The sequence below is a fragment of the Haliaeetus leucocephalus genome, unplaced genomic scaffold, assembly GCF_000737465.1.
Source record: "Haliaeetus leucocephalus isolate CR32 unplaced genomic scaffold, Haliaeetus_leucocephalus-4.0 Scaffold462, whole genome shotgun sequence".
NCBI lineage: Eukaryota > Metazoa > Chordata > Aves > Accipitriformes > Accipitridae > Haliaeetus > Haliaeetus leucocephalus.
This window is the reverse complement of record NW_010972898.1, coordinates 6417462-6444713: the sequence shown is the minus strand read 5'-3', so window position 1 is coordinate 6444713 and position 27252 is coordinate 6417462. Positions and strand designations below refer to the sequence as shown.

The 27252-nt window shown below is 36.0% G+C and overlaps 1 protein-coding gene across 1 annotated transcript in view; it reads left to right on the top strand.

Annotated features, from left to right (window-relative positions):
* DACH1 (dachshund family transcription factor 1) overlaps positions 1-27252 on the top strand; it is a 219333-nt gene that overhangs the window by 40254 nt on the left and 151827 nt on the right. Inside the window, exon 3 of the mRNA XM_010575249.1 lies at positions 5668-5799. Coding sequence (XP_010573551.1) covers positions 5668-5799 — 132 coding nt within the window. The remainder of the gene's footprint in view (positions 1-5667; positions 5800-27252) is intronic.

Genomic DNA, 27252 nt, shown 5'->3' with positions numbered 1-27252 from the left:
ATAAAACACCCATTAGATCAGAGACTAAGGTTAGGATCCTATTTCATTTGAAATAACTGGGCAGCAGCATAATAAGCTACCAAAAACTTCTACCTGAACTGCTGAAACCCATGAAACCACTGCAATAATCAGCAGTGATCGGGGTCAAGTCCTAGGAGGTAACCCTGCCTTTCTTTCTCAGGCAGAGTTTTTCAGATTTTAGTAAGAATTTCACCCAAGAAAGAACCTCAGTATAAAAACTGGAATTAAGTCAAGAAAAGACATGAATTATTTTCAAGTCAGTACCACTGAAATAAAATATAAGAAAAAGGATTAAGCATTAATTTGAAATAATGAAAGGAATACTTTCAGAATTTAGATGAAATCTGGACCTCCTCCCACACAATAAATAAAACGTTTCTGTAGAATGAAGTTTCCAGCAAATAAATTGAATTAAATGTAACACACTGCTGACAGTCGGGTTTTGATTTTCTACTGGTTCTGTGATGGCAAAGGTAAGGTACCTTGAAAATTTTCTCAAAGTAATAAAGACATGAAAATATGTGTATATATTATTGGATTTTTTATGTACCTATAAATATATATAAGGTATATGTAAAGGAAGGTAACGGTTATATGAAGGAAGTTATTAATTATTTATTGGAATAACTATTAGGAATGATAATTACTAGTAGAAATAGTTATGAGAAGGAAGTTAAAAGTGAATTAAGATCAATTACTTAAATAACTGTAAGTTGTCCCAGGACCAAGTTTAGGCATAAAATTCACAAGTGTGTATTTTGAGACATACTTGAGGCTGAAAAAGTTACACTCATCGTTCTTTTTCTTTTTTCCTTCAGTAATGGGATGTGTTGTAAGCTGCTCATGCCATCAAAACTGAAAGTTTTAAGAGCTCTCTCTTAAGGCAGGGAATAGTATTTGTTGGAAGGCAGAAACCCTGGATGTGATTTAGTGCCCACCAGTAATTCATACACATTTTGAAAATCTGTCATGATATATGACAGCTCTCTTGGGCATTTTGCTTTTAAAACAGAATTGTTTTCTGAAGACGGTATGGTTTTTGTCATTGTTTTCCATTTCATTCACTAGTTTTTCAGCATTAAAGACCACACATACTGGGCATACTTCTGGTCTCATTCTCACCCACGAAATTCTGACTTCAGCAGAGTTGCATGGGTGTAAATTAGACTAGAACTTGGCAGGAGAAAGCTTATGATTATATTTGGCAGAGGCAGCAGGCTGCAACTTTATTAACATAATTAACAGCTACAAACACACCCAACAGGCCAAAGTAATCTAGTGACAGAAGAGAGAAGGTCTTTGTAGGAAAGGATCATTCACGCTTTCTTTTGGTGTTCTGCTTCTTGTTCCTGAGTTCCTACTAAGGCTTGGAGAGCTTTCAATTGAGCTGTAATTCAAATTCATATGGCTCCTACAAGACACCTTGAACAGACTTTTGCTGATGAGTCTATAGGAACTGTCAGCAATACGGAGATTACTTCAGAAGCGTGATGGTTGAATTGAACTTTACTTTCTGATGTTTTGCTTTTTGAATTAAATTGTTGGACAAGATTAATTGCACGCAGTAAGAGATTTAAATGAATAGCTTCATAAAGCATTAAAGTTCTAAGTATGTCACATGGGAAAAAAGCTGTAAGGTTTAAATGAATAAATGTATTTAATGCATAAAATGTCTAGGCTAATTTTTTAATTCCTTTACTAACATCTTTTATTGAAAACCCATACTTTATTCATCCATCTTAGTTATACTGCTGTGGTTGTGGTAATTTAATATTCCTGCTCTTCGCTAATCTTCTGGTTCAACAGAAGTAAACAATAGGTTTCATAAATTAAAAATACGCTCTTCAGAACATGCTTCTAAAGATAAAAAACAAGGCTGTAAACATTTATGACTGAAACAAACTAGATTGTTCAAATACTGCCATGATGTATCATGTATATCAATATGGCACTGATATCAGTTAGAATGCAAACAAGGTTTTAAATGATGTGCCCCTTCATTTCAGCTGGAGAATCCGCTTTACACCATCTGCCTATCAGATGGTTAGGAACCAGGACTGCGTATTAATGCCACATGTTCGATTTTCTTTCCTCTTGTAATGGTTAGATTCATATTGCTAATAGCTGTGCATGAGCACTGTCGATGAAATTTGTGTGACGATGGAGTGATGAGATATTTATAAAGCTGCCTGTCTCACTGCATAATCAGCAGGAAGAATGCCAGACATAAACAACTATCAATTTCAGAATATTAATGACAACTACTATTGACTTTAATCCATTGAATATTTTGGCCTGGAAACTTTTTAACTGTTCTAATAAATATTTGTAAAGAATAAAAAAATATCTAAGTGGCTGTTCCTTCCTAAGTGTGATCCTTATTATTTCTTCCATTTCAGTTGCCTTTATAGATGACTTCTGGTTATCTCATTTTTGAAGATAAAATTTCTTTAATGAAAAGTGTGCACCTTGGAAATTCCTTAGCTACTTGTTGTAAGAGTAAAGTGATATTAAATAATGCTTAGGTCAAAAGGCTTTCTTGAACAACCAATTAAAAAAAAAATCCCATGTATTTACCTAAGTATATACACATACCTGAACTTTAAAGTTTGGAATTTTAAAATACACATATAGATATACATATAGCAGCTTATTAACCTCCTCTGTTTATAATATATTTGGCTGCCTTTGCTAATGAGATAAGTGAGATAAGTCGGGCTCTGTGCTAGAGAGAAGGTGTTGTCTTGTACCTTACCACAATATACCACAGTGCACCAGTGATTATAATGCAAGGGGCTCTAGTAACTGGCTCGGGATCTTCCGTGCTACTTGCTTTGCTCTATCATGACAGTCTAGTGATAGCAGTAAAGCAGAAACTGTGCTGTAGGCTGGAATTGCTGTGAGGAATGGCATTAACCTATAATTTTGAGGATTATTACTTGCTTGCGTTCCCCCCCCCCTTACACCGGTGCTTATACGAGACACACATTTCAGATTTGTATATAAATTAATTGCTGTACAGTAAAGTAATCATTTCAATTGCTTGTGTGGTTGTATGAAAGGAGGAGTGAAATTAGAAGTTTAATTTCTGCTTTTTTTAAGTTATCACTTGTTATCAGAAGCATTATCTTGAAAAAATCACAGTAAAGAACCAAGCAATCTGTATTTTAGTTTTCCAGTCCCTATCCAAAGGTATGGCTTCCTCTGGAGAGAAGCATTATATCTTGCTTTGGAGAGAGCACCAAAGCATGCTTTTTTGCAAATTTTGTAGCAAAAGAGAGTTTGTATTTTAGTGGTTCTGCAACCAGGTCATTACCCCAGTGAGACGTAGTATTTACAGGTGGGCTCTCAAGTCCTATGTCCAGTGTCTGTTTAATGAGGTATTTACACTTAATACTTGGAAGTACTTAAGAACTACTGGTCTGGAAGTGGAGTCACAGCCAAAGGTTTGAGGCCTGCTGTTGTATTCATTGGTTATATTGTATTTGAATATTCCTCCAAAGGATTGTTCTTTAAAGATGCTAGTTTTAGCTTGTCAGTGATGTATATAAAAAAAGGAAGTATAGGTTATTGTATTGTTTCATGAACACAGGATGCAAACCAAAGTTCAGAGGTGCACCATCCCTTTTTCTGTGGCCTAATTTAGGGACTGTAACCAAATTTGTATAATGTATAACTTCATATCCTTCCTCTAAGTTAAAAATATCATTGGAAGCAATCCATGTTATTGTCAATACCTTCTTAAGATCAGAACATGCACAATTTGTAATTGTAGCAGAAGCTAAAATAAAATTAAACCGTCGTATTTATCCACCTTCTGATTTGATTTTTGGCTCTTGGTACATCTTCGTCTACCTGAAATAGCAGTTTTCTAAGTGATATTGTTCTGCCTATGCAGAATGTAATTATCACATACTTGGTAATTCTCGTTGCACTTGGAGGTGTTAGAAGTCAGCCTGTGAGGAGTGTTGGGAGGCTGAAACTGTTTGCTAATCTTTATGTGGTCATGCAAAGAAATAAGGGAGAGCAACCTTGAGTCAAGCCATAATATATTCAGAGGCACCTCTTAACGCCATCTCATTGCTTTCCTGATGTCCATTCACCTTCTGCCTTCCCCCCCGCTGGATTTTGCCTTCTGTCCCTCCCTATGGCTAGCCAAAAACATGGCAAGAGTGAATGCATTTGCCATTTAAGGAGGCAAAGGGGACAACAAGAGGCCCTTGGAAGCAGTGGTAATAGCAATATTTACCTCAGCAGCCTGGGATTATTTGCTTATTTGGTCTTTCCTGCTAAATTGCACTCCTCCTATGCTGGGCAGCAGCCTTGGCCCGCTGGAATAGTAAGTTGTGGAGTTAATTCCTCTTGAGATCCATAAGACACTTCACACCTCTCAGAGTAGCTGAAAATCAGACAAGCAGGCACCTTTAAAGTAGTTACACTGAGTTTTTTCAAGCCTTCTCGATGGTCAGGGCAAGAATGTTGATTCAAAATGACTAAGGGTATGTTCTCCTCTTGTGGCATCACAGACTGAGGACTGAGATTGTGTAATTGAATAAAACTTAGCTGGTTTAATGCCTTCTCTTTAATTTCTTACGTTTAATTCTCTTTAATTTCCATCTTTCCCCCCTGGATCAATCGTGTGGGGTAGACAGCTCTTGTGAAGTTTTGACACTGACTTCTCTCTGCTACCACCCAGGCTGCGGCAAAGGGATCCGAGTGGGTAGCAGCACAGTTTGGGGACCGCAGAAGAATTATCCTGCCTCAGGGAAGAGGGCAAAAACTTAATGCTTGTGACTTTGATTAAAAGCTGTATCTAATTTTGAGTTTTGAAGCTATTCCTGGACCATTTCTCTAATTGCTTTTGACAAAGAGAAGTTTTCTCATTTTTGTAGAACATTCTTGTAAATGGCTAGATGGCAGAAATTTGGTTTGGTAGGAAGAGCACTTGGATTGCCTGAAGGTGGCTTTGGGATTAGGATCAAATGTGTTTAGTAATTCCTCTTCTCATTGATAAATACCTTAATGACTTGAAGTCTGGGGAAAACAAAAGAAGTATTTTACTGATGTTCTGCATTACTAACCTTTCTTCTAAGAACGCTTCCTAAAATGACCACATCTCCTTGCTGTTATGTGTGAAATGAGAAATAAATGTCTTGAGTTCTTTCATCTGTTACTCATAAATAGAAATTATATACCTGTTTTTTCTGTTTTCTTTAGCATGTCAAACATTTGAGATCTAAAGGGTTTTGTTTTCCGAAATACAGTTATGTACATGTTCACCTGTTCATAGCCAGACACTTCAGACACCAATTCGAAGCTAAGTTAGATTTCTGAAAGTGTATTTGTAGTTGCACTTAGTTATGATTGTATTATGACTGCAGTTACTGGATACCAAGTTAAGATTTAGGTGGATATATAGGAGTAACTATCTAAATACGATGTGAAACATTTTACTTGAAAAAACTGGTAGCTTTCAAATCTAACGAGGAATAATATTCTGCAATGTTCTCTGTTTGTTACGTAGCAAGCATGAAGGAAGAGTAAGAGTCTTAGTCCCTACAATAATGAAGAATCATAGAAAAATGTATATTAAATTTTGTTCATACTTCTTTGCAGGCCTGACAGCAGCAGCTGCAGCAGCAGCAGCTGCCACCAACGCCGCCATAGCAGAAGCAATGAAAGTGAAAAAAATTAAATTGGAAGCTATGTCCAACTATCATGCAAATAATAACCAGCATGGAGCAGACTCTGAAAATGGAGATCTGAATTCAAGTGTTGGTAAGTCTGAGACACAGCATTATTGTATGTCCATAATGCTCTGATATTTTATTAAAATGGTCATCCTTCTGGACTTCCTTCTGAAGTCCTTGATTTGGTGTAAAAAGTTGCATATTTGTTTTCCTTTTCTTACTGTGTTTAGTTTTATTTTGCATCTGACCTTTACACCAGCATTCAGCGTTGTTGTTACTATCATAAAAACATTCTTTCCTTTGCAGGTTACTTTTGCAGACTCCAGTTAATATTTTCCATGAAAGAAAGTGGTTTGATTGCTTAGAGTTCATTTTTCAAAGTACAGGTGGGGTGACAGATGATGGTGTCAAAGTGAAATTTAACAATGTCTCCTGCTCAGTGTGCTGGGTATCGACTTTAGGTAATTCAGAACACAAGCTTGAAAGCAAAATATTTCATACTTTCATGTGCCCTGTGACAAAAGGAAAACATACATACACAATAAATTATTGCCATGCTCTGCAGTTCCTATCATATTTTATTTTAATAAACACATTCTTAAAATGTAGTTAACAGGTTTTTCCATTTCTTAAGCAGCCATCAGCAACTCTTGTTCTTTCTCAAAAAAGAATTGTTTTGGTATACTTTATTCATTTGTTTGGACAATTTGTTTTGCTAAAGCATACTTCAAAGCTAGAATAACTTTTTGTTGTTGTTGATTAAATCTTTAATCATCTGTGTGTGTCTGCTGTAAAATGTTTTGTTATGCCATTTCATTGTATTGGCTCCTTTTATCATGTTGAGACAGTATTAACTCAGCAACAGAAATTCAATGACAAAGAGGTACGTTCAGAAGACTGCAGGCAAGATTGGTGTATATTGGAATAAAATGGCTTAAGATAGGGATTTTTTTGTTTGTTTTTATTTTGGCTCTTTGGTTTAGTTTTGTTTATTTTTTAGCTTTTCATCTCCTAAATACATTTGAAATGAGTCTTAGAGAGTTATGTACTAGCCTTAACATAAATAAATATGTGTTTGTGAACAGCATTTCTGTACAGTTCAGTAGGCATCGGTAGGCTATTATTTAGAAATAATGTGAATTGCAGTTCAAAGAACTGGTTCACCTAGGCACATGCTATTTTAAATAACAACAATATGTATGCATTACTGCATAAGGAGATGACCAGATTTTTGTTCTCCTTTTAAAGAAAGGCTTAAAAAAATCCCTCTGTGATGGCAAAGAAAATAGTCTTATATGAGTGTGTTAGTACTCAGATACCAACATGTGCAGTCACTAGAGTATTAGTGGAAAGACTGTCCTCTTGGAGAGGACAAGAGGGGTTAGAGAGCAGGTGTTTTTGAAATCTAGGAGGAGGAGATAGGTACAAATGAAGCGGAAGGACCAAGTGGCCCCTAACGTACAGGAAGAAAAGTGAAGTAATGAGAAAGAGTGAAAAGTTTAAGTGTAAACTGGGAGGATGAAGAGTCTGTACTAGAACTAGAAGCTAGTTTAGATTTGAATTTCAGACTTAGATGAATGCATTATGTGAAATAAATTGTCAAATATTGGGTTATGGAACTATTATTCTGCTGGGCAGTTCCAGTGACAAACCACTTGTGCCTCCATGGAAATGGAAAAGTTAACAGGCAATCAACATGTAAACTACATGAAGTATTAGTAGGAGAGTGGATGGAAGGAATATCTGAATTTTAATTGACTAAAAAAGAAAAAATCTTTTAAAATCATTGTTTGAGACATAATTTAGGTAGCTAATCTGCTTTTACACAGTTTAATAATTCTCCCTGTTTAAGAAAATATAATCTAGCTATTTTAGTAGTGCAAAGTTAGCGAAGCAAGATTATTTATTATCATTGTCAAAATTTCCTCTCAGCCCCTTAACTTACTTGTTAACTTCAGTTAGTTTCCTGATTTAATTGAATGAAGAATTGAATCAATTTTGTTCAGAAAAAAATGGCTCTTCTGAGCAGAGTGAATAGCATTCCAGTTGTCTCCATTCCATGAGGAATGGTTCTGGAAATACAGTGTGCTTGTCTGTGCATCCAGTCTTGAGCTATACTCTTCCTAAGGAGGTTTTCTCAAAAATAGTTTGCATTTATTTGTTTCTTTTATAGTGAACCCTACCTAGTGTCCAGTGTCAGTTACGCCTATGGAATCAGAGAAGTGATTCCTACTGCTACTACCCTACTGCCAGGGTATTATTAGGTTCATTAAGAGTTAAGCCTCTATTTATTAGTTGCATTTTTGAAAATTAGCATATTGTATTATCTTGACAAGAACTCGTATTTCAAAGGTGTTCCTTTGTAGTAGGTGTGTGCTTTTTTCCCCCCTGCATTTTTTTCAGATGTTTATTTATGTCTTTTCAAATAAATATTATCAAGTCCATATACCATTAATGTTTTAAATTATGGCTTGTTAGGCATGAATTTGAAATACTACATTACTGAGTGTTGACAGGAAGAAGGAATAAAACAAAGGAAAATAACCTGATTTTGGTTTATATTTTAAATTATGTTATGTGCCTGACCAAACTGAAAATGAACAAACAAACTAACCAACCAGGCTAAAAGCTTAACTGATAGATCTTAGCCCAAATGTAACAGGCATTATGGTATATTAGTGTACATGCATTGATTATATCATGTTCTTAGGCTGTTCCAATGCCTATGTAAAAGAAGATAAATAAAATATGGGCTCTTGAGTTGAATTGTCAGGTTTACTTCTGAATTGCCTTGCTTTTTGGTTTTAATCAGTTGCTTAATATGAATTATAGGAAGTCGTTTTTGTAGATGAGCATTGTATAATTAATTATACAGAGCACTCCACAAATTTATTAACTTGGTCCTTTGAAGCAATGGCCAAAACATTAGTGAGTGAAGGGAGTTAAAGGAAGCCAATGATACTAATAAGTAATTATTTTATATCCCTCAGTTTTGTGTGGTAACCTTGACCTTGCATCCTCCCACCAGAATTATCATTTCAGAAGGGGGAAAAAAAAGAAGAAAAAAAAAAGAAATTACAGAGGAATCAGGGTGAGGTATTAGCACACTGAGTAAAATATATGGCTGCAACGCCTTTCTCCCCCATCCACAATCAATTGGATTCTTTTAGTTTAATATTTACTTGCTAAGATGAGATGCTAGTCTGCATGGTGATAAACAGTCTGCTACTGGCATCTGAAGGTGACCTGTCAGTTCATATGGACAAATCTCCTGCTTACTGAAATGTACAAAATAAATCATTAAAGCAGGCAGGTGCTCATTCCCAGATTTAAATCACCATAGATTTATGATTTGAATTAATGCTTCATTTGGTCATAGAAATAGATGCTGAGACAAATGATATGCAGTGGTTGGGGCTTCCATACTGTAGCCATCCTAATATTGATTACTGAGATGTCTTTGCAATCTCTTGTTTATATCAAGTACTGTCTTGTGACAGCTTGGCTGATATGAGCTACACTGCAGATAAGAAGGAAAAATGTCCTGGGTTCTTTTTAGTGGCAATTCTACATACAACATGCAGGATAAATAATTGTTTTTTTGTTTAAAAAATGAATACCGTATGGCAGCAAACAAAAAGAAGATTATGCTGTGTGTTGGGGTTTTTTTAATTTAATTGCAGAATTAAAAGAACGACACTGACAAGGTCAAACTTTAAGTTTCATTAAAGAGGTTCTACTTGTCATATTAACATCTTAGGATGATGTTAGGATCAGTTACATATGTACCATATAATGCTCTGAAGCAATGGGTAGGTAGAGCAACTCAGTTATTTCCTTGCTGCTTAAGTTCTTACTACCCTGCTATCATACTTCTTTAACCTGCAGCTGCAGAAGATACAAGCCTTTGAAAATAAATATGTTTAAAGCTATTTCTGCGAGCTAGGCTTTGCTATCTGTAACTTGGTAGGAAGTGAAGAACAGTCCATATACTTTGCTTCCCGAACATTTTATGTAGTGAAAACACTATGCATATACTTTAGGGAATACTCAAAGGATTTGTAAAGACCTTTGCCACTTGCTATAATCTGACTCATAAAACTTGTAAACAACTATCAACAATAGTAAATTACTTGCTTAGTAGGAAATGAGTTCATATCTATTCAAAATGTGATCTCAAAACAGATGTCCCAAGAAAATGTCATTGTTTAAACTACATTCATACAAAAAAAAAATTGCTATTATTTCTTTAAGGAAGTGAAGCAATCATGAAGACTTTGGTGCTCTCAGTTTCTAAACACAGTTAGGAAATACAAGGCAACATTTTACACTTGGCTAGCACGTTAATCCATAAACAACCACAAAATGTGTTGAAAATTAAGAGGTTTTCCTGGCATGTTATGTTTCCTATTCATCCGCATTACCTTGCAATATTTAAAATTATGAGACAAACACAAGGTTTCCTGTGATCTGTTGTTCAAAAGTAACGGTTGTTTGCATACTATTATTCTTTTTTTTTCATCCAGAATCAGAGATAAAATTATTTAGGTGAAATTATTTTTCTCCAGTGACCTTGCCCAATAATAGAACAGTACAAAATGCGGTCATTTCCTTTTTCTAAACACACGTGTCTATTTTGAAGGAAAGAATTACTTTTATGGTTTCAGGAAAAAGTCTTGGAGACCTTGAAAAAGCAAATAAAAGGAAACGGAGAATGCAGGCCACTGAGCACAGCTCTGCAGTTGCACATCTGATTCTCTGCCTTGGCAATGTTAATGAACCTCAAATCCTCCCTATAATTAGATGAGGGAATTGCTTATATTTTCAAACAGATGATGCTGCTATAATGAAACGATTGACAGGGAACTTAAGAGTGTCTACAGTAGTCATTTGGTTTCCGGGTTTCGTTGTTTTTTTTTTTCTCCCCTCCCCCCCCCCCCTTTTTTTTTTTTTTTTTAAAGTGTAAAAGAATATTGGCTGTAGATACAGGTCCTGGGAGAGGTAGTAATTTACACAGAATGCTATGACAGGTGTCTTTGTATAGCATGGAAATAAAATGGAAGAGAGAGGAATGATGGGCAGGTACGGCAATTTTTTGGGAGGGGGTGTCCTGTGCTTATTCTGCTTGGGTTCTTTAAAAGGGGCCGAGACTCAAGAGATGGATCCGGATTGAGTGCACAGCTGTAACTGCTGATGAGCTAATTGCTCCTTATCTCTCAGCCCCATTCATCTTCATTTTTTACCAATTACTGAGAATTATCTGTGTTCTCAGTTGGATATGAGAGTTAATCCTTTTTGGTTAAGCTGGCAGTACTGTGAGCAGATTCCAAATCATAGGGTGAAAAAGCCAGAGCAAGCTTGTTCTCAAACTCTCTCCAGTTCAATGACAGTATCACTAGTTCATAAGAATTTTTCTATTGTTTAACAGATTAAACACTGGTTTGTTGTTTTTTTTTTTTTTACTTTAGTACTTTTATTAATATGTATTTTTCTCTTAGCATAAACTGAATGTGTATATTCCTAGGTGGATAGATGTGCTCCATTTCTAAAAAAAATTCACTTACAAAAATGAAAATAAGATAAACAATAACTTCAGACCAGAAAGATTATTTGCAGTATTTCAGTGTTTAATGTATGATACATAACACTTCTTTTAACAACAAGACTGTGCATGCAACTTTGACATCATGGGACACAAGATGAATGCTTGTCAGTGTCATATATCTACTTTTGTAAACTTCTTTGAGAACTGTGGATGAAAAGTGTTGTCTAGGTGCTAGCAAAGGCATAATCATACAGCCTTAAGGTTAAATGTGTTATGTTGAGCACATCGTATATCAAGCTAAAGGAATGCTTTCATAAAACTGTGCTTTGGGAACGCACAGAATACCAGAAACTAATCATTTGGTTATAATCAGGTCACTAAACTTTGTTTTGGAATTTTACTTCTCTTCATGATGGCATGGGAAAAAACATCTTGAATTTCATAGCTAAAATGTAATGTTAGTCTATCAACCAAGAATATAATTTCTCTGGATCTGCTTCCCTAGCCTTTAATTGTGATGATTGTTAAATTTGCTAAACAAGGCAATGAATTGGATGTTATGATCTGAACACCAGTTAGTAAATTAAGGGAATTATTAGCAAAGATGCAGCATTTCATGTTGGACCGTCAGTTGTGTCATAACAATGAGTCCCTCATCTAGGTTAAATCCTCACTGTGGGATTCATTGGAACAAACTTAGACGTTTGCATCTGAGTTAGTCACCTTAGACTCAACAGACAGAAATAGGCAATTGTAGGGGTCATCCGTCTCATCCTAAATTAGATGGCAAAAGTAGGTCAGAGAAATTGTACCTTACAAGTGCTTAGTTGTGCGACTACTGAGTTGTAGTTATGTAAAAAAAGTTAAATGAATGAATCTCACTCTCAAGGCATGCAGTTAATATTTTCTGGAATAAGATTTGAAGGAGTTAACAGGTCTTTTCCGAGACAGCGATACAGTAATGGCAAAATAGTGCCTGAGACACAGTGAAATGGAAAAGAAAAAAAAAAAAAAGACTGTACTCTTCAGAAACAGCAGGTGAGAAGTTTAGGTATTCACCCAGAAAACAATATTTAGTTATAAATACACTCACAAGTTTGTTCTCATTGTCTAGGTATATTGCTTATGAAAAGAGTGATTTTTTTACCTACGTGAGACATACTGAGAGAACAGGCTTCTAAAACTGCAGAAGCAAAAGCTTCCTGCGTGACATTAGTGCTCTGGGCCTGCTATGAAGCTGTATCAAGTTCCTGGAAAAATCTAAATGATTAAGTCTATCTTGTCAACAAGATAAAAAAAAAAAGGCTATTTATATTGATTGATCACATTTACTTTATTTCCTGTTCCATGCAAGATAATCCTAATTGGATAAATAGTTGGATAATTTAATCTTCAATGTGTTTTTTTTTCAAAATACATGCTTTATTGTTATTGCCATTTTCCTTTTTAGTAGTGCCTTGTATGAAAATAATGCAATTGTTAAGCTTTTATTCAGTTTTGGGTTTTGTTATTTGTTATTGGCAGTAAATATACTTAAAACATGATACTGTGGATGTGCTATATTAAGAAATATAAGCTTAATACACATCTTATTTTGCTAAGTAGTTGTGATAGTCTATAGGATCGTCTTTCATAAATATTAATGAGAAGCTACATTTTTAAAAGAAAACACTAAATCTTATGATTATTAGTTCCATTTTAGAAAATAATGTCTATGGTGGAATGCGTGACAAATGAACATATCTCTCACATGTGAATTGAATTATCATCATGAAAGTATGTGTCTTTACTATGTTATAGACATGTAAATATGCTATATTATGAATCAAAATTTTTTTCTGTATAGTCATATAGACATTGAAGAAATACAGAATTCGTGTTTTCATTCATATATAGCACAAAGGACCAAAAAAAGCTTCTTTCATTTCTGGAACAGAATTTTAAAAGTGCATCCTTTTCTTACTGTGGTGTGTCTGTTGCAGAATGATGTGAACTAGGCAACATCTCATTTTGGCTTTAAAGGTAACTTGATGAAGATAAATAAATCCTGGAGGGTTTTGTTTAATCAGGATATTGGGGGGGGGGGCATGGAAAGAAGTCTACTTTCTAGAGACTAAGGCTGTATTTGCACACGTATGATGCCTGCCTGTGTCTATGTTCAAGGGAACATTTTTGGAGTTTCTCCAGGTAATGGGGAGGGGCAACCACAGGGCCTAAGTGAGGCATCTACTGTAAGAAATTTTCTTAAATCGAGTCTGTGCATGTAGAAAATTGTATACTGTGGCAATTCTTAAAAACTCCATTTTACAGGGCTTTTCCCATCCATAACGTCAGTGGGATCTACATGTACATACATTGCCCTTGTCTCAAAGTTTGCATTCAAGTCTTAGAGCTTCAACTTTATGATCAGGAAATCCATTAACACATCTATGTGATAAAGCAGATAAATGAAGGCCCTATTGCTGCAAAAATTGGAATGTGAAATAACTACATCTTTTATATGAAAAGAAGTAATGTGTGCAGAAGAGGGAGGAGTCAGGCAAGCAAAGTAAGGCTACAGTCTTCTGAAGAGGTAGGCAGTTTATCCTAGAGGTCAGAATTTCTTATTTCTTTAAGCTCATCATGTGACAATACAGGTAAGGCACTGAGCATGCTCTTTGGTTACATCTGTCAGATATGGACATCAAATTTTCCATTTGCAGCCCGATCTTGACTGCCAGTCCAGATTGTGTCTGAATACTCAAATACTGCATCCACAGGACTCTGTACTTCTGTAGAAAACCAAATCTCAGGTTTTTGCATATTTTTATGTGAAGTTATTGACCATCTTCTTCTTAGCTATATTTGATAGGGTATTTGATACTTTCAAAAACGTAGAATTAAGGCTATAGACAGGAGAAAGTACTGTAAGACCTGTATAACTTCTTTGTTCAAGCCAAGGAGGAAGCTTCACGACCTCTTAAAAATATTTGCACAGCCTCATACAGTCTTTTAGGTTGCAGAAGCAATGTAGCCATTTCATTGAACCTGGCCCTTTCTCTTTTTGCGTTAAAAGCCAAAAGTGCCTGGAGTTGACACTCCTGTAAAGTGCAGCCCTGTGACTCTGGTGAGGTGAGAGGAGGCAGCTGTTGCACAACTGACCCTCTAGGTATCTTAATCACGTATTAACTGATCAACGTGCTTGAAAAAAGAAGCTGAATAACATAAAATACAATTAGCAGTACCTTGAAAAATCCATGTGTATTTTTGACAGTGAAGATGGGGACAATAGGAGTACTTGACGGACCAGACAGGAAGGAATAGAAAGGATTTTAACATGGTTTTCTTTAACAGCAGGCCATAATCGAGACATAGACCCTTGCATTTATTCAGTGCTGAGAGAATTACTAGTTTGATAACAACTAGGAATGTTGTTATTAAAACAGTATGTGCAGTTCATTTTCAACAGTTTTGAATTAGAGTCTGCACTAATGAAACGGATACGGTTTCTTTCACAAAGGGCAGATCTGTTAGTTAATATAGCTGCAGCAGTGCCTTGTGGACCATGCCTTTAGCTCTATTTGTATTTCACAGCATGATAAGCAAAGAGTGTTGATTTTCAAGGATCCTGCTGATGAAAGGTAATGGCATTATTACATCTTTATCTCAAAAACAGAACTGCATGGTAAATGATTATTTTTTCTCCCCCCCCCCTTTTTTTTTTGCTGTTGCACAAAAGGTTTCTTGGTTAGAATCCTTTTTTTATTTCTTTGAATCATTTTAGCCTTGGAAATGATATGTTATTATTTAATGTCTGCACAGCAAGCCTGAGAGCACCTAATAGCGAATGGATTGGAAGTGAAGTGCCTCCTGCTCACAGATATGGATCGGCTCAGTCACACGCTGTACCAGCTGTCATCTCAGCCATACTGCTGTGATTTAATTAGTCTGTTTATGTCCTTTCTAATAATATTTCCATCTCTATGAAAGGGCAAATGCGACAGGGACTTTTTTTCCTCTCTGGTTCTGCAGACTGAGGAATGTGGCCTACATCTGATATGCTGAAATGCAGGATTGAATCACTATTCCTGTCACTTCAAGCTGTTGATAAATTGTTCAGCCAAGAAGTGTACTTACTTCCTTGGGGTCATTTGTGGGCTAGGGGCCTGTAATCTGCATAGGGGAGAAAAAAAAAGAGAAGGACCACAGATAGTGGTTTTCTTTTCAAGGGATTGAGGCACACTAGGCTGATGAGCTTTCCAAAATGTTGAGTTTTTAAAATATATTTTTCTCTGAGACTTAAGGATTGCTTTATTAGGATTTGAAGAAAGGGTTTAGTTGTACTTTTAATCCTGTAACCATTTTGAGAACACTACACATCATATTGGGTCATCAATATATCTTTAGAAAACAGTATTCTGTACAAAATGCATATGAATTTTTTATTTTTTAATAATTCCGTTCATACTGATAAAAATGCTACCAGTTTTATAAAAACACAGTATTGCACTATGGCCTTTTTTCCCTCCCATATATTTCCATTACAGGACTTTTACAAAAATCACCTAAAATGCCTAGAAATATTTATAGACAAAAAAACCTGGCCAGGCTGTTGTCTTTGCTTCAGGCCCACAGTTGTTCAACTTTACATCTTCTTCTTTCTGGTCTCTCACTCCCTGTCACTCTGAAAAAACTCCTAATAAATGACAATATTTGGTGCTTTCATGACTGTTCTTAGCGATGGCGGTGATCATCTCCCATCTCTTTCCGGCTGATCAAAGAGAGGAAGGCAGTCTTTGCAGTAAGAAAGAAGACTGGCATTTCCCAGCATGAGATTTTGTAGGCTGTTGCAAAGGAGGCAGGTATTTCAAGTTGGGGGGACCAGCTGTCCAGGGAGATGCCTGGGACGGCAGCAGGGAGAAGTAACCTCTTTTGATCTCTTCACTGCTGCAAAATGTGAGTTTTTCCCTGTTCATTTTGACTCTTCCTTGCTCTCTGATGTGCCTGTCAGTGACAGAATCTGTATACAACTGTCTCTTTAGAAGAGAAAAGCCCCATAGTGTTTTTTTTTTTTTTTTTTTTCCTTTTTTTTTTTTTTTTTTTTTTTAAGATGAAGAACTTCCATATGAATATGGAGTGCTACAGACCCTGATGCTGCTACTGCCATTGACTGTCATTGAAACTGAAGATCCAAATGGCAGACATTGCATACCAGAATGGGGCGCAGGCTTTTTTGGCTGTTGAGATCCTTGTGAAAAATTTTGTCTAGGGGGATTTTAGAGACGGCTTGCTTCAAAAAGTACACTTTAGTACACAGGTAACAGCACTTTCTATGACTTGTAACCATTTAGGTTTAGATTACATTTGAATGTTTTCTGATTTATTTCTTTACCTACACTACAGTAGGATGGCAATTCCTATTCACAGAAAGAAAAATTATGGTTTAATTTAATTTTGCTTCACTTCAGAGTAATGCTTGCCTTTTACAAGACAAGAGAGGCCTACTCCAGAATAGATTAGATGTCAATAGTTAAGGCATTTCGAGCTTTGGGATGTCACATATTTTTAAGCAAAAAGGAGTTCCTCTGTCACTGCAGTTTTCCCCCTCCAAAGCCTTCCTAATAGTTAGAGCACCCTTGTTTGTTAGCAACTTCAGTTTCACATATTCTCATCTTCTCAGATTTCATAATACTGCCTCGTCTCAGCAGTCAGAAGTGAGCGCATTGCCTAGGTGGAGATAAAAATGGATGAACTTTATTGTTAGACAACTATGGAAGGATTTAAAAAAACCCCACAAACACAAAACTTTCAGGTTGCAGTCTTGGATCACGGGACAAATGTTTAATATGCTTAATATCCTCTATATTTTGTAGCTCATTTTTAGCTCAATACATAAACAGGGCTGATTAAGTTATCTTGACAGAAATATTTTGATGAGAGCAAACAAACTTAGCAGTAAGCATTTGACAGCATTATTTATTAATATGATAAATGAATTGTGAGATGTGTGATTGTGTGATGATGCATTCATTTAGTTGTTCCTTTTTTTCTTTTACTAATCTCTGTCATGTTGGATTTATAAATGGAACTGAGTGACCTTTGAAACTGTGATGGAAATGAAGAGATAAACACAACTTGAAAGGACAAACCAATTAATATAAATGTGTTACACATAAAGAACTGATTTCAATCAATTGCTATCTATGTAAACCTTTCGGCACCTAGCTGAATAAAATAGAGCAAACAGGTTATGTGACATAGGGACAAAATATACATTTAACTCTTTTGTTATGTAGTATGGATATCATCCAAAATACACATAACACAACAGAAAGACCAAGGTGTATGTTTCGTTGTGCTACAAAGTCCACTGAGATGTAACAGTCCTTGAAGATTATATTATTCAGATAATCAGAAAGCCCTGCTGATGGTGTTCTTAATTTTATTTTTTATCTTCTGTATTTTGGTGAATACTTAAAGCAGCCTCTATTTCACTTGTTTGCTCTTTCCAGTACTTATAATTGAACTTCTAAAACACTTACACAGTATACTTTTAAAATATCCCAGTCCAGGAATTTCTAAATAGAGTGTTCATTTCTTCTACAGCTGCCTTGTAATGATGAAAACATTTATCACCCTGAAATCAATACAAATGTCGTGGGCATCCTTGTTTAAGAAAATTATAGCATCTCTCTCACCCTTATTTATTTATTTTTTTCTGAAGAATGAACCTTTTGTTATATGCATTTTAAACTGCCTGCACGTATTGTTCTCTTTACAGGCTTAATTAGAGAATATGATCAATTTAATATAAAGGTTTCAAAATACCGCCATTGATGCACAACAAGGGAAAAAAAAAAAGAAAAGAAATACAAGCTTGACATTTTAAAACACTTGCATTTGAAAGACTTTCACTACTAATTGATTTTTAAAAGAGTTCTGTGGAAAAGTGAACTCAGAAATGTTTGGAAGTGCCTTGGCAGCGTGCCAGAACATTTAGTACAAAGCATAACTAGACAGTTTCTGAGGCCTTACTACAACCGAAAAGATATGTTCTTTGCCTTTCTTAATCTAATTTGGTATCCCAGCTGTACACTTACAGATTATGCTGGGTATTTTCAGTATCTTGTGGACATCTTTAAATGATCAGTTGGCACAAGGCAACAACTTCCCTGCTGTCACAGGGAGGGTTAGGCAACACAAGGGTTTCAGTAGTGAGATTTTCTTTAAATTTCCTAAAACAAGGTATAATAATGAATCCATGTTCATTTCATTATTTTAGGTGGCATTTGGGGCATATTTTTCTGCTAATACTGTTTTCTAGCATGGATTGACTGGGCCAAAGTCTGTTGTTTCTATTTGTCTTTATTGGAGTTAACAGTTTTGTGTGGAGTGAAAAGGAGGGCAGACAATATCTTCTATTCTGTAATAATTTTCTTTAAAATTACCTTTTAGCTCAGACAATATGACACTGCCTATTCTATAACATTTTAGAGTTCTTTGTTAGTTGACTGAAGTTGAAACAAAAATCCCCCTTTTTTTGTGGAGTATGCACTTTGAAAACCTACATAGACAGCTGAAATATTAATGGAAATGACATCCATTCTATTTTGGAAAAAGAGCAGACCAAATGATAACGGGTAACATTGACCAAAAGCAATTACTTTAAAAGGATACTGCTAAGTATCTGAGAAAAATGATTCCTTTGACTAGTTGTTTGTCAGGCCCTGTGTGGTTTTTATTGATTGCTCTTGAATATATAGCCCCCATGATTGAAAACGCTGCTGGTAATGTCCTTCTTTTTATCGTGCTGAGAGTATCTTATTGAGAATAATAAGAAAGAAATTTATACAGAAAACAAATACACATTGGAGTTTTAAATTAGCCAAAAGTGGTCTATAGATTACCTATGATATTAATTTTCTAGTATGTCTTCTTCTCTAAGGCTAGTATTTAGAATTAGATGACAAAAAATCAGGCCTTAAAAGTTACATATTAAGTATTTGTTTACTATGTGGTTTGTTTTCCTCCCCTCTCTGTATCTGATTACCTCTGGAGCACTATAATTCATCTGCTATGAAGTATACTAAGTTTGAAATGAGTCATAGATAGGAATTTAGCCAGTACTATTTCTTATATATGAATATTTTATCTATGCAGCTGACTTTTTACTCCACAATGGAAGATTTCGTCTTAGTGTGAGTGGCTGGCATCTCAAAATGCCACCAGTCTATTTAAATGGACACTTGATTAGGATGCTCAAGTGAATGAAGATAGACACAGGAATGGATTTAAGCAGCAGGCTGCAGTTTTATTAACTTAACACTGGAAAGCTTCTGAAACAATGAAAATCTTCCCAGACTCCCCAGCTGCACAGGCTCGCCGGACGATGGAATAAAGTTTGTAGGATTTGGTTTGTTCTGGGATTCAGTTCTTCTTTTCAAGGTCTTTGAGTATGCCTCTCTTCTTCCTTGTTCCCACAGCAAGGCAAAAGTTACCAAAGGGACACCTTTGGTATGGTGTGCCTTTTTCAGATGCAAGAGTTTGCCAGCAAAATTCTGTTTCATTTATTGTTGCGATATGCTTACTAGCAGTCCTCCAGATTTAAGAAGGAATAGCTGGGGCTTTGCATTACTTCCAAGTTATCCTGTCAATTGAACTAAAATTCCAAGATGCTTTAAAATCCATTAGGCTCCAAAGAGAAAAAATCCTTCATGACTCCAGTAGTAATTGTTCAGTCAGTCCTGAGGCATCTTTAGGAAAAAAAAACCTAGCCTGACGTCTCTAGTTCCCATGCCCCAGTTACATGGAGGGAGAGTGACAAAGCAGACAGATAAAAGATCTGGACAGAAAAAGATCTGTCCAGAAGTTGAAGTCAGCAACTGGAAAGTCAGCAACAGTAAGATGGAGAGTTTTTGAAAGAAAAACCCATGTCTTTTCCACCTATAGACTGAAAGTCTTAATCTAGTTTTTTACCCCGTAAGGTGAAAGCAGGTGATACTATGGATAATGTATCTTCTATCTATTCTGCAGAACTCACCAACACCCTTCCTTAGACATCTCTTTAAGGCAATTTCACAAGCCTCGTGTCTAGGATAGTTGTATTAAATCACTCTTCTCCTCCCTTGAATTCCTTGGTTCTTTTCTCCTATACAGACACTTTTATTACATTGGGTCCAACATTTTTCTTAATGATTGAGAAACCAATATCCATCCTTTTGGAATCCATGTAATGTTTATATGGTTCATTCTGGCTTAGAAGTCCCCATTCATTTTGTTTCCAGAGATGTACCACATCAAGACTGTTGCAAATATACAGGATTTTTCAACTGTGTTTGTATGCAGATCAGATTTAGCAGTAATTTCTTTATATGAAAGAGAAGGCAGGTCATTTTTTATTTATTCAGGAACAAGGTTTATGGAGTAATGATGCCATGGATGCCAACAGCAGAATTTCTCTCTGTGTAGTGCTCTCCCAGACATGCTTAGTCACTTTTAGGTGAAGTATTTTCCCATATGGATACTGTGTTACTTCAAGGACTGGAAAATAGTATAGTCAGTTTATGATGACATGGAGCTTCACCAGTAAACCTTGATGAGACTACCCTGGCAGCACACAGACCCCAGTCAGGTGCCTGTGCACCAAGGTCCCTATTACCAACAATGTCTAATTTCTGGTTCTGCACAAAACTAGCCTGGATGGCCAGAGCTGAGCTAGGACTGGGTAAGGACCTACCTTTGTTCTGGTACTGAGTAGATGCTGAGGATCATCCCACAGAATACAGGTAAGTGGCTCTGCAGGAATCAGCTTAAGTGTGGCTGGACTTGTTGGTACAGCAGTGCTAGCCAGATGTCACAACATGGCAAAGAATAATGTTTTGCAGTCCATGCATTTCCTGAGATACTATTTAAATACCCTGGAAAATGGAGAATTTGGTGTGTATACACAGTTTGCTACAGTTCTGTAGCTTACTTTGTTTTCTGGGAGGGCGGAGATCCTTGTTCCTTTCAATATCACAGGCTCTTGGTCCTGGTCTCTTAAAGACTGGAGCCTTCACTTTCTGTTTCCTCTCCCACCACACCCCCCAGCCATTGTTCTCCAGGACAACATGCTGGGAAGACTTTAAAAAAAATGAGAGATGTGTGGAGGGAAGTTCAGGCCTTTACTGGTGTCCTGTCACTTGTCTAGGTCCTTGCATGCAGTGACATGCAAACAGTCCGTGCCTTGAACGTGCTGGAAGTCCTGCAAGCTGCTCCTGTGGTCACAGCAGAAAAGTGCCAGGTGTCTTTTTTTCCCCCAGTAACCCCTTGAAGCCTTGAGTATGAAAATGTGTTTTTTAACAGATCCTTCATTAAAAAAAAATAAAAAATTGGAGGGGACAGGAGAGGTAATCACTTACACATCAGATCTGAGTTTGCAAGGGAGCCTGCCTGTATAAATTTCTACTCTCCATAATCACAACTAAGTTACTTCTGCCAAAGCAGATGAGATGTTCCATGTGTGATTATGATTACATATATATAAAATCTAGGGGCCAGTAAAACTGAAGCTATTTGCAGGCCTTACCCTTAATCGTCACAGATATTGGAGGTGTCTTGGGGCACACACAGAACTGCTGCTGTACCTGTACAGCAACCAGGCTTGCACTGGAGTCTCGCTGTCTCTGATCTGAAACTGAACTCCTTGCTCTACAGCTGAAGCCTGAACTGGAGGAAGAGACACAAAGAGAGCTCTTTCTTGAAATCCCAAAGTGCTGTCTAATGATCGGTGACAGTGGTAGTGGTGGGAAATGGTGGGGGAGAACTAAGGGAAAAGGGAGCAAGAAGGAAAGAAAGATTAGGATGGGAAAGTGCTGGTTGGTTAAGGATACTTCTGAATATGCTTCTCCTTTTGTGACTGGCAAGCTCTTCTGTCTTACTGCTGTTGCTGTGGGTTTTGCATGGAGATGTACACTGGACAGGCTAAGACTCTGGGTCATATGTGTTTTGTTTATCTTTGTATGGAAAAGCTGATTTGCCAAATTAATGTATCTGAATGACTGGGGATGACATTAAACTTTATTTTTATTTTCCAAATTTTTTGTGGCCAGTACTATAGGTGTGACCTCATCTAGAACTGAATTTTTGGCTATGACATGCCGACTACTGTTTCAGTACTGGAATACTCCTTTACGATGTCAACACCCTCTTCCTGTTTTGCTGTGGTGTGATACAATTTTTGCGGTGTTCTGTTTCCCCTCTGTCTCCCCTCATCATCCCTTGATAATTATTTTGGAAAAGTAGTGTACTTTACTGTTGCAGTGGTGGTGATGACAGCTGTTGCTTTATCAGATGAGTTGTGTAGAGCAAAGCCTGGTACTCTTGTAGCCACATCATTTTCTGCAAAATTCTGCTTTAGATTTGGAAAGGGATTTTGTTTTGTTTTTGTAATTATGTTCACAGCTGCAGTACAGCTGTATTGTCTGATGGAGCCAGGAACAAGGACACAAAAAGTTAAAGCTGAGGTCCAGCTTATAACTAGATGGAAAACTGAATGCGACGTAAGCGAGCTTGATAGCCTGATGAGGAGTGAAGCAAGTGGGACACAGAAAGCTGGAGAATCCAGATGCAAGTTTTCTTCTGTGCTGGTATCAGGATAGGAAGATGATTTGTGCAGAACTCTTCTAGAGGCCGAGGGCTATTTTAGCCAAATTATCTAGGGAGCACAGAGAAAAATAATTCAGGATTTATTGTTAAAAATAACCATCAATTTTTCATCAGTGATATTCTCTGCTATGATTCATGGCTGAATATGTTTGTGCGGGAGTGGGAAAGTAGGGATGAAGAGTATTTTAGAGACAATAATGAATTAATGTTGCCATGGATTTTGTAGCTGCTACCGCAGAGTTTAAGAGTTGTCGCCATGGAGTTAGGTCTGTTGTGTGCTGCGGAGTATGCAAAGGACCTGTCCTGCGGTGACTTGCTACAGCAGTGGTTAGCTGTAGGGTGTTTGGATTTTAGACAGTAGTGGTAATAGTAATATTTTGTTTAATAGCTAGAAGCAATAGTCAGATTGCATTACTGCTTCCGTTCAGATGAAAGAGAAGTAATGGTGAAGTTGAGCAATGAGTGAAATCTTAGATACGTAAGAAATAGTAGGTTGTAATTTATAACAATGCGTCTGTAGAAGGGTCACCTTAGACATAAGTGGAACCAACAAGCTTTTCAAAAGTCTGGAGTTGAAAATTGTGTTCAGATAAGCAGTGGGAAAACTACCTGACTGTCCCTAAACAAAAAGGCCCTATTAACTCTTTCATATTTAGGTAAAAATGTTCCATTTCCTATTCAAATGGTGAGCGAGTTTTTCTTTTTGTCCATGGTACTCAGATAATACAGATTTAGGTTGTGTTGTTACCACTTGGAAAGTTACTGCAAAGTGTTGTTCTATTTTTGTGCTGTACCATTATGAAAAATGAAGTGGAAATTAGTAATGTATTACTTTTTTATGGGAAGGAGTGGAAATAGTAGAACATAGTTAATTTTTTTAGTTAAATCTGCATTTTACTAAATTCGTCTGTATCTCTGACTTTTTGTAAGATTCCCCATCCTTCCCAATAGCTATTGACAGTTTATTTTAAAACAGACAAAGGCCATAATGCGAAGAGATTTTTTTCCACAATCAGCATCCAAAATAAAGAGTTATAGCTGTTAAAAATTGGTCTTAGTGTTATTCAGATCACATAAGACTTCCTTTAATTGGCCCTTAATAAGCTTGGTTTAACTGGGATTTAAAGAAAGAACAGTGGTCATTAACATTAGCCAGATTAAGACTCTGTTAATTACCACTGAAAGATAAAGTAATATGCAAAGATGGGGTCTAAAATATTCTTGCACTTAAGCACCCAAGGAAGTTGAGAAATTTCTTGCTAACTGAAATGAATAAGTCAATAGCTCTTTCTCTGCAAAGCTTAAAAAAAAAGGAGAAGACAGAAGAGAGTGAGAGAAAGAGAGAGAGTAAAATTACTATATTTAAATACTCTGGCTTAATTAGCACACCGTATACAGAAATAGTTTCTATTTTGTTTTCATTTTTTTCTGTCCCTCAAATATAACTTATGATTTGTTTCAAGTATGTGATAAATTCTGTATGAATTTATCATTTTCTGGCCATTAATCTTTTGTATAGACAAACATAGTCTAATATATATTAGTATATTTGTTTACAGGCTTTATATTTGAATATCAATAAACAAATATACATTAATGTGAAAATTAATGAATATTTATACATGAATAGAATGTATAAATATATGTTATATGTCACATTTATATATAACACTTTTAAGAATATTTTTCTTAATACATAGTAGCAATAGAATCAAATATTTTAAGTGTTGTAACCAAAATGTTAAGAAGATGTATCCTTACAATAATGGCATTTTTGTGATGTCAGTATAAATACTTTAAAGCATTCCTCAGTTATGACAGTCACTCAAGTATTGGTGTGACATAGTATTTCCACTTTGGAGTGGACTTGTGGTGAATTTGTCATGGTATCCTATCCATCACAGCACCCATCAGAGGAAAGTTCAAGAAACTGACAGCAGGCAGATATAGAATCATCTTCTTCTTTGCATGAATAGTTCCTGACTAGTCTTCATCAGTCAGCAAGGATTTATAATCTGAAATGAGAAGTTTTTAATCTCACAGAATTGTTTCTTACATTTAATGTAATGAGGGCTTTTCCCCACTACTACACTAAGTGATAAATTCTGGTTTAAACAAACTGTTGTTCTCAATTATTTCCATCTGTATGGTTATAAATATTTTTAAAACAAGTAATTCTGTTTCTTCCAGGAAGTGATATGTGCTGATATGTTGCATCTCAGTTTCATGGAATATTTTCACATTCTCGTATAGTGAGAAGGACTAACAGTTGTGCCAAACTTACTGTTACGTATTCTCATATACCAGTGATCTTTTTCACTTCCATCTCTCTAACTAGACTGGTAATCTTAATTTAGAAAAGGCACTAGTTGTGTATTTTCTACATTTTATTTCTAGTTCTTTATATAATCTTTAATTTTCTTTAAACTGCCTTCACACTGAACAGTTCTTCAACAGTATCTTCTTAGGAGATACAATCATATTAAAAAATGAAACAGTGATCAGTTTGTATGTCAAATAAATCCATATATTCTATTTAATTCTTTTTAGTATTCAAAGATGCTGGAGTTTGTTAGTTTATTATGTTCTTTTTTTTAATTGTTTATTAACAATGTAGTTGAAGTGTGTATTTTTGAGGATAGATGCTGATAAGGCACTACAACGTATTATGGTTTTCTTTTCTGTTTGAAATTGCATGTAATATGTATTACAGCTCCACTTTTTCAGTTAGCGATCAATAACAAACCCATGATATGCCAGATGTACTGTAGTATTTTCTAAATCAAATAAATTAAATCAGCAGTGTTTCACTAGTTTCTAAAGACTGTGTGCATATAATATTTAAAAAAGAAGTAAATAAACTAAGAAAATCTTGTGTAGTTACAAAACATACTTAAAATCCCGTCTTTGTATATAAATCCTATAGTTCAAGTATATATATATATATATTTTTAATTATGCTGAGGGTCTGGTTCTCCTATTTGGAACCCTGAGTTGAGGATGCTTGGCAGATCAGAGGGTTAATCCTTAAATCATATCTTATGCTGTACCTTTTGAATATAGAACACCTGCAAATGAGAGAGAACATTTCTCACCCATTCATACAGAAACTGCTTCTTGTAGAAGACTTGGGACCATGTGGACATTCTTACCCTCCCAAGGGTGCACCTGACACCTCCTATGCATTCTTTCATGTACATATTTTAAGTATCAGATGATAACCATGGGCCATAAAATCTGTTGCTTTTAAAATAACAGGAACTGTGTTAACAAAAGAACTTGCCAAACTTATTGTCTCAAATAAAATAATTGAAAAACAGGGCCAAAGAGGAAGAAATATGCTTTAATCGATAGGCTATTTTTACATGTGAATGGAAGTTTGGATCCATTCTGCTGGATGAGATACAAACTTTATTAGCCTAAACCCGGTCAACCTCAGTCCTTTGTTATATGCAGGTTTTCTCTTTGTAGGCTGTGCAGTACCTCCCTATTAAATTTCTCGTTCATCAGTTCATGCCAAAGCCAGCCAGAGTGTTGTCATTGTTGCCTGAATGCTTGTGCTCAGAGTGCAGCCTTTGCTATGGAGCTGTCTGTATTTGCTGGGGACTACCTCCAGTACTTACATATGGGAATGAGGAAGGAATCGAGATAAGATTTAGTCTGCAGACCAAGAAAGTTTCAGAGAAACTTTGCATACGGGTGCTTGTTACTGCTTTTATGGCAGAGGAGATACTGAGAACAATCTTTGCAGGTCAGCTTTGGGAACTAGTTTGCCATAAATGTAGAGGCTTTGGCTCAGCAAAGTTTTGGGGGATCCAGTGCCAAACATGTAACCTACCAAGTGACCCTACTTTTTCAGAAGAGTTTAAGGTGTTTTCCAGGATAGAAAGATAATTGTGCTTTGTCAGCTTAAGATTTTCCAAACCATGGAAAGAAGTTTAGATGTGTAATTCATGTGTAAAGAATGTATAGGCAAACTTTTTACCAATCATGCTACAAAATACAGTACAATCAATTGAAAGATTCTTTGCACTCTATATGGAGCATTTAGCTAGTGATACAGGCATTCACAATAGTGATTAAAATTAACAGGGTTTCACTGCCATGGCAAATGGAATAATCCTTCAAATAGAACAGTGTAGTGTGACTACTTTTTCTAAGCAGCACAAAATTATGCCATTGAAAAGAACTGGTTTGGATAACTTAACAACTGCTAAAAAATAGAATCAGTGTTTAAAAAAAAAAAAAAGAAAGAAAGAAAGAAAAAAAAGGCTACCTCAAATATTCCTCTTTACATTTTCTTCTTTCCAATCTCCATGGTAAATACTTCAAGCACTTGCCAGTGTACTCCCTCAATGAAGAGCAAGGCTG